The sequence below is a fragment of the Polyergus mexicanus genome, unplaced genomic scaffold, assembly GCF_030449975.1.
Source record: "Polyergus mexicanus isolate NDT 795.1 unplaced genomic scaffold, iyPolMexi1.0 SCAF_14, whole genome shotgun sequence".
In the NCBI taxonomy this organism is placed as follows: Eukaryota; Metazoa; Arthropoda; class Insecta; order Hymenoptera; family Formicidae; genus Polyergus; species Polyergus mexicanus.
The window spans coordinates 4,387,030-4,399,817 of NW_027223334.1; the positions used below are offsets into that span (position 1 = coordinate 4,387,030).

The 12,788-nt window shown below is 45.3% G+C and overlaps 4 protein-coding genes across 4 annotated transcripts; 3 read left to right on the plus strand and 1 right to left on the minus strand.

The window, feature by feature from the left end:
- The first annotated feature begins 357 nt into the window (after positions 1-357).
- LOC138939566 (myosin heavy chain, clone 203-like) lies at positions 358-1,326 on the plus strand. The gene has a single exon (XM_070307441.1). The coding sequence runs from the start codon at positions 358-360 to the stop codon at positions 1,324-1,326; it is 969 nt and encodes a 322-aa protein (XP_070163542.1).
- Positions 1,327-1,735: 409 nt separating this feature from the next.
- LOC138939567 (uncharacterized) lies at positions 1,736-2,236 on the plus strand. The gene has a single exon (XM_070307442.1). It carries the CDS (start codon positions 1,736-1,738, stop codon positions 2,234-2,236), a length of 501 nt encoding a protein of 166 aa, XP_070163543.1.
- A 1,329-nt stretch (positions 2,237-3,565) lies between these two features.
- Positions 3,566-6,929, minus strand: LOC138939569 (uncharacterized). The gene is made up of 4 exons (XM_070307443.1): positions 6,208-6,929; positions 5,231-6,134; positions 4,520-4,822; positions 3,566-4,090 (listed from the first exon to the last, which is right to left on the minus strand). The coding sequence occupies exons 1-4, from the start codon at positions 6,927-6,929 to the stop codon at positions 3,566-3,568; spliced, it is 2,454 nt and encodes an 817-aa protein (XP_070163544.1).
- Positions 6,930-8,772: 1,843 nt separating this feature from the next.
- LOC138939570 (uncharacterized) lies at positions 8,773-9,972 on the plus strand. The gene is made up of 2 exons (XM_070307444.1): positions 8,773-8,834; positions 9,369-9,972. The coding sequence occupies exons 1-2, from the start codon at positions 8,773-8,775 to the stop codon at positions 9,970-9,972; spliced, it is 666 nt and encodes a 221-aa protein (XP_070163545.1).
- The last annotated feature ends 2,816 nt before the right edge of the window (positions 9,973-12,788 follow it).

The following is a 12,788-nucleotide window of genomic DNA, read 5'->3' on the forward strand; positions in this document are numbered from 1 at the left end:
ACAACAAACGCTCATAGACGTGATCATGACGCTAAAAAATCTGTCTTAGGAAATAAAGGATATAAATACAAATTTATTATCGCTCCGCTTATTCACAACAGCGGCGCGAAAAAAACAGGCGCGGGTCGCGTATCGTCGACTATGCGTGTCACGGACAATAAAATCGATTACGTCCATTGGGACGATCCAAACGAATTAGTGGATCGTCTGCGATTATTAGACGCTTCGCGTCGAGCCGGCAACAACGCTCACGAAAACGAGATTCTATCGATAATCGAGGAGCTTCGCGAAACAGGAGCGATCGTATAAATCGAACTGTCGCGTGGATGACTGTCGCAGTCGTACGCGGAATTCGCGATGTCCGTGAGCAAATTTGGCTCACCTTTAAAAAATCGAGGCTACGATGCGAGAACCGGAAGACTACGTCCGGCTATCGAGTCTCTGCGAAGTTACGTGTGCGATAACGCGCTGTGTCTAAGCTCTTCCATTGAATACGACGCGAGAGAGCGTAAAATAAAACGCTTGGCTCAACCTGAGGAGGACGCCGATGCGACAAGCAAAAGCTACGTCGAGGGAATCACATCGCAATTAAGAAAAGACGCGAACGCAGCGGGGCAGAGCGTCATTTTACTATTCACGAGACTCGCTCAGCTCGATAGCGCTTTAGGTAAACGAATAGACGTCGCGGAGAGTTTCGTTTCCGAGATAAAAACACGCGATGACGTTCTGAGTAAACGAATAGACGCTGTGGAAAATTCCATTTCGAGAATAGAAACGAGCGCTAACGCTCTAGATAAACGAATCGATGTTTTAGATAAACGAATCAAAGGTTTAAGCAATCAAATCGAAGTCGCGAAAAAAACTATATCGCTCAACGCGACGGAGTTCTCGACGAGAAACGCGAACGATCGTAAAATAATGTTCAATCAAGGTAAAACAATACAAGAACTAAGTCAAAAATCGCGTATCGCGGCGAATTCCGCGGTGAAATCCGAGACGAAGATACGAGAATTGGAAAATTCAACGTCACGATTGAAGAGAGACGCAGACGAGCTATCGGGAAGAGTGAGAGAACTGGCAAAGATTAGCGGGAGCGGCGAACCGCTCGAAAGAAAGATTAGCGAGAGCGGCGAACCGCTCGAAAGAAAGATTAGCGGGAGCGGCGAACCGCTCGAAAAAGAGATTAGCGGGAGCGGCGATCCGCTCGAAAAAGAGATTAGCGGTAACGACGATCCGCTCGAAAGAGAGATTAGCGGGAGCGGCGAACCGCTCGAAAAAGAGATCCAATTCAACGTTATTCTCGAGAGAAAGAAAAAAGAATTATGAGCGTTAAAAAACGAAGATTAGTCGAGGAATTGCACGCGCCCGCGAGAAGAAACTTCTCGCGTCGTCGCGTTGCGGTGCGCGGGTACGACGACCTATGGCAAGCGGATGTGGTCGAGATGCGTCCTTACGCGAGACTCAACAAAGGCCACAACTACATACTCACCGTTATCGACGTATTAAGCAAATACGCATGGGCTGTACCGCTTAAGAGCAAAAGCGCGAACGAGGTTACTCGAGCGTTATCTAAAATAATACGAGACTCCAAGAGGTGTCCGAAAAATCTACAGACCGATAAAGGAAAAGTATTTTACAATGCCGATATGCGAAATTTTACGAAGAAGCACGAAGTAAATCATTATTCGACATATTCGGTGATGAAAGCGTCGATAGTCGTACGCTCAAAAATTTTATGTGGAAGTATTTCACGCTAAACGGAACGTACAAGTGGATCGACGAGTTACCACGACTCGTCGAGGAATATAACACGCGAAAACATCGCACTATAAATATGAGACCTGTCGACGTAACTCCAAAAATTGTCGATAAACTTTTAAATACTGTATACAGCAATATAAAAATCGCGGCTCCGGCGAAATTTAAAGTAGCCGATCCGGTACGCATCAGTAAATTTAAAACGATTTTCGAAAAAGGCTTCACACCCAACTGGACTACAGAGATTTTTCGAATAACTAAGATACAACGGACTAATCCCGTAACGTATCTATTAAAGGATTCGCGCGGCGAGCCGATCGCAGGAGGATTCTACGAGCACGAATTGTTGCGCGTTGGCGATCCCGACGTGTATCTCGTAGAAAAGGTGCTGCGTCGAAAGGATGACAAGATTTACGTGAAATGGTTAGGAATGGACGAATCGCACAATTCTTGGATAAATAAAACAGCTGTATTATGATAAAAATGTATTTTTATTAAATAAAACTACATATTATACATATTATACATATTATATATTATACAAAATTGTAGACATGTTAAAACTAAAATAATCGTATAATTATAAAACAAGGAAAATCTTAGAAAAAATTGTAGACATGTTAAAACTAAAATAATCGTATAATTATAAAACAAAGAAAAAAATAATAACACAATACAATTAAAATTAAAACTTGTGAAAATCGATTAACCGTTTAAATAATCGATTATAGAATAATTATTATTAATCTTTAAATCGTATGATTATAAAACAATCGTAATTTGTACGAGTTCTCTCTTGCGCTCCATATAAACTCTTTCTCGCGCCGCTACGCGGCCGCCATATCCTGCGTTCTCTCTTTTGCGCTTTATGCGGACTCTTTTTTATATTCTATATATATATTCTTCATCGCATTGTTAAGCGAACATCGTATCTCGCGGTAACTTTATTCTCGCGGTAGCTTTATTCTCGCGTTACTCTATATATAACACTTTCAAGAATATAATAAAGAGTCATGGAAATCATCGATCTGTCCAATTCGCGGCTAATCTCGACTCGATTTATGGCAAATTCTCGCATTCTATCTCGTTTGCATGTAGCATGTAGCATAATATATGTTCGATGCTAATGAAGTAGAATGCGAATTTGCCAAATCGAGTCGAGATTTGCCAAGACTTGGACAGAATGGTGGTTTCCACGACTTTTATATCGCAAAAACACAAAAAGTTCATTTTTTCGCGTTCTATACGAGTTCTCTCTCGCACCGCTACGCGGCCGCCGTATCCTGCGTTCTCTCTTTCAAACTTTATACGTACTCTTTCTCGCGCTTTGTATACATTCTTTATTACGTCACTATGATAACACTAAAACTCGCATTAACATCTTTTTCACATTATTCTATATAAAACACTTCCGAGAGCATAATAGAAAGATCGTGAAAATGTACGATCAGTCTTATTTATAATAGATTTTATATCTAATACCTATTATATATAAGACTGATCGAACATTTTCACGATTTTTTATTAAAATCTAATAAATAAAACCGATTAATTTTTATTATTTTATTAAAAATCTATTATAATAAATTATATTCAAATTATATTCAAATTATATTCAAATTATATTATTCGCGCAAATTTGTTCTTCGAAACGATTCGTAGAACGTCCATCGATGTTTTTTCGACGCAATCGTGAATTATATCGAAAATACAATGGTAATATATTATTTATAAAATATGTTTATACTAAATAAACTACTAACTAAAGTTTAAATGTTTTAAGAAACGTATAGTATTTTTTCGCTCCCTACAACGGTATTTTATAATGTCCCCACGGTAACGTATCCGTAGTTCCCGATATCGTGTATCGTTTGTCATCGTGCGGACTGAGCGCGATTTTCAATTCCGATACTGTATACATCTCGTGTAACTCGGATCTTATACAAAACTGCTCGCGCTTCATCTCGATCCCCTGTCGAAGACAGCGCGCGTAATCGTCAAACGTTATCGTTCTCGCGACAACGCCGCTCTTAACACCCTTGATTCTTTTTGTATCGCTTTTACCGGCGACTCGCAGCGCGTACATTTTCGCTCTAAGTCCAATAAATTCGGTCATAATCGCGCCAGCGTTCTCATCCTTCATCGCACCGGGTATTTTTTTATTAGCGAGAGGCATTCCATACGCATTGTCCATTGCGTAATCGCTCGTATCGAACTTGTCGATATCGCGCTTCATATTCTCGTATATGTCCTCGCACTCGACGCGATAAATGAGACTATCCGTATCGGTGTACATTATTTTACACTTATCTCGATACAATGGTAGCATGTACTCGTAGTGAAATTCGTATAAACGAATTTTAGATATATCGAGAATACACATACCTACATAAATTGGTTTATTGAACTTAATCTCAAGTTTACGCAATTCTACAGCTACGAGATCCTCCGCGAAAACGCTTCTACTGTGAAAATTCGGCTTCGCGATCATCGCCTCCGCGCCGTATCGCCCGTCCCATCGAGTCACGAGTCGAACATTCGAATGATTGCGCACGTTTTCCATAGTTTTGCCAAACACGGCATTATTCATTAATTTGTATAGATTTTTCTCAAACTCGTTTTTCGCGTTAATTCGTAATCGTGTATTCAGTTCGATGTATTCGCGCAACCATGAAGATTGCGCGAATCGCAATATTCTGTGTATTTTCGTAATGCGTAATCCGTGTCGAACGCATTGCTGCAAATTGCGATAATATATTACGTAACGGTTCTTATCGTACAGCGTGGCGAGAAGCTTCTCGTCTCGTTTTCCGGGCGGCTTATCGCGCGTCGGGCAGAATGGCAAGTCAGCGTGAGAATCGTGAAGGTCGGACGGATATGCAAGGTCGACCTCTAGAATATAACCGATAGGCGAGTCCGATGTCACGGACATTAAGTCAACGCTCGTAACGTTATCGACCCATCGAAAATTTTCGTAAGGCAACGATTGACACATCGCCCATCCGTACAAATTATTTATATCGAAGTACATGAGATACGACGATGGTTCCGAAGAATCGTATGACTGTAAATATTTGTTATTAGCGCGTGCGTATCTGTTGGAACATTGACTTAGCCCGCCGCGTATTCCACGCTTCACGAACATTACCATATCAATGTCGGTTAATAATTCGAATCGCACACTCGTATACTTCAACATAGCGTCCCATGTGTATCCCGGTAACGTGTAATAATACGCGGGATCTAAATTATAACTTCTCATACACGCGTCACGAAAATTTTCGAAAACATCGACCAATAGAAGAACGTCGGTCTTTAAATACAAATCACTATAATCGCCTAACGTTTCGACGCGAAATCGCTCCCAGACTCTTATCGCGCGCGCGTAATCGTTCTCAGATATCGCGTCACCGGTTAGCGAACTGTGAAAAGCCTCGCGCGGCGGTAGACGAGTCTCTAACAATTTATCTACGTCGTCGACATACTCGTACGGAAATACACCCTTTCGCGCGAGAAGCTCGAAATCGGCGTCGCTAAGATCGGAAAATTCCGAACGCGCGATCCTCAACTCGCTTTTGTCTAGATACGACGCCAATTTCTCGAGACTCGCGCTTAAAAATTTGAAAGAATCCACGAAATGCAACTTCAAGCGTTTTCCGAACCATCCCTCGTCCCACGCATCTTCGACGTTCTTCGTGAAAGAGATATACGTTTCTTTCGTTATCGGCAATATTTCCACGCTACCGGGAAAAGCGTTAGCTACATCTTTAATGATAAAATGCGCGTCGTAACCCGATAAATTGTGAAAGAATACGGGAATTACGTAAGTATCCTTATAATTTAAATTACAATTAATCGGACCTCTGTACCGTCCAGTCAAATGACAGTGATCGCGCACGCGAGCGTCTCCCAATTCGAACGGTATCTCGCATATGCTGCAGCGCATCGCGTTTACGAATCTCTCCCATTTATCCGATGTAAGATTTGTCATAGGAGCATCGATATCGAGAACAATTTTCGCGCGAAGCGCTAGATCGTGCAGTTCTCTAACGAACCACATTACGCAATTTTCACCGCGATAAGCTCTGTAAGTAGAGCTAACGCCATCGAGCGCGCATCGCGCGTAATATCCGGCGCTATAAACTTCGTGATGCTGAACGATAGATGTATTCGACGTTCTCCTCTCCTCTTTCTTCTTCAGTACGCATTCGAGATCAGCGTACACCACGAATGGAAGTCGCTCCTTTCTACTATAGTTACGAAACTCTAACCATTTGTCGTCTTTGGTAGGAAGGACTATAGCGCACTCGTTCATCCTTCCGCATTCCACGCTGTGAGCCGATAACTTATCGCTCGTTCGAAAATAGTGCATGCATCTGCGACATAACGCACATTTTAAATCTCACGCATTATCAACATCGCGCGACGATTTTTTTAATTAGTACTCACCGATCGCATATATGCGATTTATGTCGTCTACCGCTGAGTTGCGAGCCGACGAGTCGCGACAAATTCTTAATCCACGCGAAATGCGTCGCGTCATCTCGTCGCGTCATATCGTCAAAATACAACAGATTAACGTGTCTGTTCTTTTTATCGTCAGTGAGACGCAAAGGAACAACGCGACAACCGTCTTTTCCCTCCTTTTTATCTCGAACGGTATACACATTAATAGATATGTCGTTAATACGCTCGAATCTAGTAATTTTGTTCAAACTCATAGGAAATTTAACGCCCTTCAGATTCACCACCGTCGTGTAATGCGGGTACGAAGATTCCCGACCCACATTTTTTTCAGCTGGATACAGAGCGGCGACCACCGCCCATGCGAAACACGCATTGTCATTAGATTGCACGTTTATCACCGCTTTCTTCAACGCGATCTCTCGCGGCAATTTAACGCGACATCCCGCGTGCATAGGATTGTATCTGTTCACGTTCACAGTTAAATTGAATATTCGCGATAACGCCCATCCACTATCGCGCTCCTGAAATTCTTCCAACGAGGTTAGAGTAGCGTCGACCACTCGCTTCTCGTACCACTCTCGCAAGTCGGAAAGAGGTAGAAGCGGATAATTCTTCGTGACAATAGTCTTAATATCGATCTTGTCGCCCGAAACGAACTCGCCAATAAATACGGTATTGACCTTAACACCGTTATATTCATTCATAACATCGCTTATTCGATCGAGCACGGTATCTCTAGCGTCCTCGAGAAATCGTCGAGGTTCGATATAATCGAAATTAATAACCGCGCCGGTTAAAACGCGTCTAGAGAAAGCCGTCTCGATCTCGGACCACGAGAATCCCTCGCGTTCCTCTACGCCGCCTCCCACGCGTTCGAAACGTCGACGCAGATCGTCTCTCGCGCCCGTTAATCGAACGATTCGAGCGATAAGATAATTGATCGCTCCGGTCGATCTCCCTCGGCGCTCTCCTCGACATCTCTCCCGCAGAGACTCGAGACACTCGTCGCACCGTCGCGCCCACGCGCGATACGCGTTCCCCGTCGCGACGTCCCGCGCGCTATCGAGAAGATCGCGCGCCTCCATCTTGTCACTCGTCGTCTAACGAACGCCAAGATTTTTTACAAATAAACCACGTCTCCTCCTCGTCGTAATTCTCGATGTAGAACAAAGCTCTCGTCTCGCAGCCGGCGCACCAATTATTCGACACGTCGAAAACCTCGTCGACGAGATCGCAAGCGGGCACCATCTCGCTATACACCGTTTTCGTCACGTGCGTCGATACGCTCTTCGCGAAACTCGAGCTACGCGCGCAATACGCGCAATATCTCTCGTTCTCCTCGAAATACTCTCCGTTCTCGAATCGGCAACCGAACTTAAAGAAACAATGCACGACGTGATTCACCTCCCACGAAAATTTCGGAATTCCGTATCGCTGTCTCCAATTGCGATAGAGCAAATAGCCATCGGCTCCGACATTCGCGAAAGGTTCGTCGAATCGCGTCTCGCTCGCCTCTCGCACGAACTCTTCCGCGAAATCGATCTCTTCTATACAGTACAAACGATCCTCTATATAACGTTCGCGTAGTTCTTTCTTCAAACAATTCGGTATCTCCAAATTCCATATATCCTCGATACTTCCGATTCGAACATTCACCGCTCTTCCGGCTAATCTCGTTAAAGCGCTCGGCGCGCGCTTCATCGCGCCGCGAAATATCCTCGAACGTACTAACACCTCGAGATCATCGCGGCGTCCTTTTATAACGAGGAAAATAGCGAGGACGCGCCCCCGATTAACCGAACCGGATACTCGCTCTCGGACGCGCGACGTCGCCGGAAAATGAAAAAAAACTCGCCCCGAAACGCGACGAGCGCGCTCGCGCTAACGCGCGCCTCGAGAGGAGGAGAGCGACGAGGGACGCCCCTCCGTCCGCTCGACCGCCCACCGACGATCCCCCGCCCCCTCGACGCCGGGCGCCCGCCGCCCGCTCGCGGATCGCGCGCTAGAAGCGCCCCCCTAAAGAATCGCGACGGCGGATCGCGCGCTAGAAGCGGCGCGCCCCCCTAAAGAATCGCGACGGCGGATCGCGCGCTAGAAGCGGCGCGCCCCCCTAAAGAATCGCGACGGCGGATCGCGCGCTAGAAGCGGCGGATCGCGCGCTAGAAGCGCCCCCCTAAAGAATCGCGACGGCGGACCGCGCGCTAGGGGCGCGAGTCGCGTCGAGGTCGCGAATCGGGAGGAACCGCCACCCCCGAACGCCATCTCTCGAGCGCTCTCGGCGACTCGTACCCACCGCTTCCCCCCGACCGCGCTTCCCCTCTCACCCTACTTACCCCCCCATGCACCCGCCCAGCCCGCTCTCCATCCCTCGGGCGCCCACAAACTGCTCCGAAACTATCTCTCTCTCTTATTCCCCAACGATACCCTCTCTCTCACACTCACGTAAAACTGAGCCAAAACCGGCCTTACTATCCTACTGACACGCTCCATTAAAAGATATATTTCCCGGAATTCCGTCCGCGATAACGTCGGCCTTCCGATACATCGATGGTAATCTATATTTCTTCGCCAAACGTCAGTTCTACGCCTTCAACGAATTTACAAATACCGTAATCTCGGCGGGTCCTTTCGATCTACGCGCGCTCGGCATCGAGTGTCCTACGGATGGACTGCTAAGGCAATTGCGCGATCTCCTTAGTCGCGTCTATCGTCTCAGCGACACGATCGAGAAAGAGAGAATCGACGATGAGAACGACTAGAGCGACTCTACCGTTATTTTTTAAAAATAGAATATATAAGAGAAAACGCGCGAAAGGGGAAGAAGCGATCTCTACGCGAGTATATAAAGACCGTCCATCCATTAAGCGCTTCATTATTGACGGAGAACACCGAAGCTAACGCGCAAAAAGGAACAAACGAGAAAGAACGAGAAAAAACGAGCGACGATGTACGCGACAATGGGGGGACAACCGCAGCAGCAACACTCATTCGACGATCGATCGAGACTAACCGAACGAGACCGCGAAGATAGCGCGGAATACGTTAAAAAAGCTAAAATGGACAATGGGTAAGACTATCGAACATTTATTCGAACTAATAATTCGCTAACACCGTTTCTCTCATCGCTCATATCTATTTTTTAGACGAGATCGCGATCGAACGCCAAGACACGACGCGGACGTCTCGGTCGCGCGACCGCTCAGAATCTTAGGAAGACGCTATCCATTGACCAAAACCGCATATAAACATCTGGAAATTAGCGTTAACGTCAGCCGACCCTCTTTCGTAGAAATCGTCCTCGGAGATTGTCACGGCAAAGAAATCTCGCTAACGCCGGATACGTGGAAGGAACTGCTCGATCTACGACCCGCGCTTCTGTCGCACTTTCGCTCCGACGAGCGCGACGAGGCGCGCCCGACGCCAATACAATTCGGACAGTTGACGCTACGATTCGGCAAACTCAACAATCTCCAAATACTTCGTCTCGAAACGCCTAAAATTCGCCTAGTCGTATCGAAGAGCACCGTCGTAAATATATTAAATCTGGAACTTTGCGTCAACCGCATCGTTGCATCTTTAAGCGGTTTAACCGCGCGCGTGGACAACAAGCTAACTCGTTTCCTCGACATCGCGGCAGGCGCTCGCGATAAGGCGCTTATTCCCGCGATGATACGCGAGAGCGATAACTTCGACCGCAACGATATAATCGATTGCGAACTGCAGGCTCTGCTCTTCGGAGAATCGTGATACGCTCACTCGCGTACTCGTATCATCGTATTATTAATATATTAAAAAATTTGTAAAAGAAAACAATAAAAACACCTCACCTCTTTCGCTAGAACGACGATATCTCTTTATTTCACGACCTTTCGAAGATTCGCCATCTCGCTAAAGCGACAAGCGCGCTCGCGCTAACGCGCGCCTCGAGAAGAGGAGAGCGACGAGGGACGCCCCTCCGTCCGCTCGACCGCCCACCGACGATCCCCCGCCCCCTCGACGCCGGGCGCCCGCCGCCCGCTCGCGGATCGCGCGCTAGAAGCGGCGCGCCCCCCTAAAGAATCGCGACGGCGGATCGCGCGCTAGAAGCGCGAGTCGCGTCAAGGTCGCGAATCGGGAGGAACCGCCACCCCCCGAGCGCCATCTCTTGAGCGCTCTCGGCGACTCGTACCCACCGCTTCCCCCCGGCCGCGCTTCCCCTCTCACTCTACTTACCCCCCCATGCACCCGCCCAGCCCGCTCTCCATCCCTCGGGCGCCTACAAACTGCTCCGAAACTATCTCTCTCTCTTCCTCCCCAACGATACCCTCTCTCTCACACTCACACAAAACTGAGCCAAAACCGGCCATACTATCCTACTCTAACTAATCTCTTAAAACGTGACTATATCAATTGAAATAATAGTAGTAGTGAGTCTGTGTTTAATCCAGAGTTTAAGTATTTAAAATCGGATAAAATGATTATTTCTTAAGATGTTTTGTTTCTTTTTCGGTCACCCTGCATTCACCGGGTCTACCGGGGACCAGAAGACTTATAACTTGTCGTTGTGAAATCGGTATTACCTTGACTCACCAGATTTTTGTATCTAAATACTGTATGATGTTCTCTAAACACACTGGATTTCCTCTTACGGATGGTCTTCCGAAGGCTCCAAAGAATTTACTGCGTCTGCTAGTCAGCAGCATAGTGGACGACGGCCGATCGAGGATGTAGGAATGGCCGGTCGTTAAATAATTACGAATCGTTGCAATATAAAAAGAATCACTTTATTTATACTTAACGTTGAATTTCTATTATTATTACAGTCGCTATGCTAGCGGCTGGTAAACTCCGTTTCAGAGTATATCTAAGAGTCTTAAAGACTTGTACAGAAGTTTGACGACGCGTAACGCCGGATTACTGACGCTTGACAAAGGTATTCGGAGCTCGAAAGTAGTAAATGTGTTAACAGTTTGCCGTCGCGAATAGTAATGCTGGGCGTCGGGCTCGCACTGAGCTCCTCCGGTCTTCAGGTGTTGGTGGGAGAGCTGCTGCAGTGGGATCGCCTCTTTGTAGATGGTGGGATATTCTTCCTATGCTTTTGCCTTAAGCTTCCTGATGCTGGTGGGAGACCCATGGGCGGGAGCAATGGCAAGTGGAATCGCCGCTGGTAGGGATCTCTGTGCAAGGACAGCTATATCGTAGCCTCGCAACATTCAAACTTGTTTGTCCTTAATCTTATTGAGCGGGCGAATAAGAATATTGATCGACGGCTAGTCCGCATACCATGCACAGTTTAAGACTCTTATAAAACTCTTATAATGCTACAGTGAATAAAATATTATTTCTTATATTCCTAGCTTCTTATTGCTAAACGCATTATTAATAATGAAGAACGCCACGTTGTATATGATTCGTATGCGCGTAGTATAGAGTATATAAATGCGTATAAAGATTCTTAATGCTACTAAATAAAGGATATAAAATAATATAAAGTTAAACACTACGGTGTGCATATATAAATGTATGTGTACTTAAAATTATTATATTAAAGCATGTACCAACGTCCCATTTTGCTATGTTCATACGGGACGCGCATTTGTTAGTTAATAACGTTTAATAATGTTACATTTGCATTGTTCACTGTTTCATTCCTTTTGCTTGTATCTCCTTATTGAATTTAATGCTTTTGAAGTTAGTTTCGTTTATTAAAAGTTATCGTTTATTAAAAGATCTTTCGTATATTTGTATATAGTACATATATATATGTTATAATTTTGAAGCGTTCGAATTGCCTAACTAGCTGTGCAATCTTAAGTGCAAATATAAATTATTAATTATTCTTATGGTCGACATAGGATGGTTATTTCTGCGTCATCCGCTGGCGCGCTTGAACGTTGGCTATATACGGGGTGATTCGCAAATACAAGTCTTACATTTAAAGTTGCACTCTCTACTGAACGAACAATTCTCTTTGAATTTTATTCTTTTCACCTCCTATGGATGCGTTAATAATAATTTAATGTTTATTTAAAAAATAGACATGCGATTAGGACGTCACATGAGATTTGTCGAAAATTGTTGTGCAACATCAAGGAAAGTGAGCAGAACCGCTTTTCGGCATACAGTGCTAAGATCGCTATGTACGCAAGTTTTGTTCATTCGGAACGTCTTAGTTACGTGTCAGTAAGTAAGATTAGTCGAAAATTCTTGCGCAACATCAAGGAAAGTGAGCAGAACCGCTTTTTGGCACACAGGGCTAAGATCGCTATGTACGCAAGTTTTGTGCGTTCGGAACGTCTTAGTTACGTGTCAGTAAGTGAGATTTGTCGAAAATTGTTGTGCAACATCAAGGAAAGTGAGCAAAACCGCTTTTCGGCATACGGTGCTAAGATCGCTATGTACGCAAGTTTTGTTCATTCGGAACGTCTTAGTTACGCGTCAGTAAGTAAGATTAGTTGAAAATTCTTGCGCAACATCAAGGAAAGTGAGCAGAACCGCTTTTTGGCACACAGGGCTAAGATCGCTATGTACGCAAGTTTTGTTCGTTCGGAACGTCTTAGTTGCGTGTCAGTAAGTGAGATTTG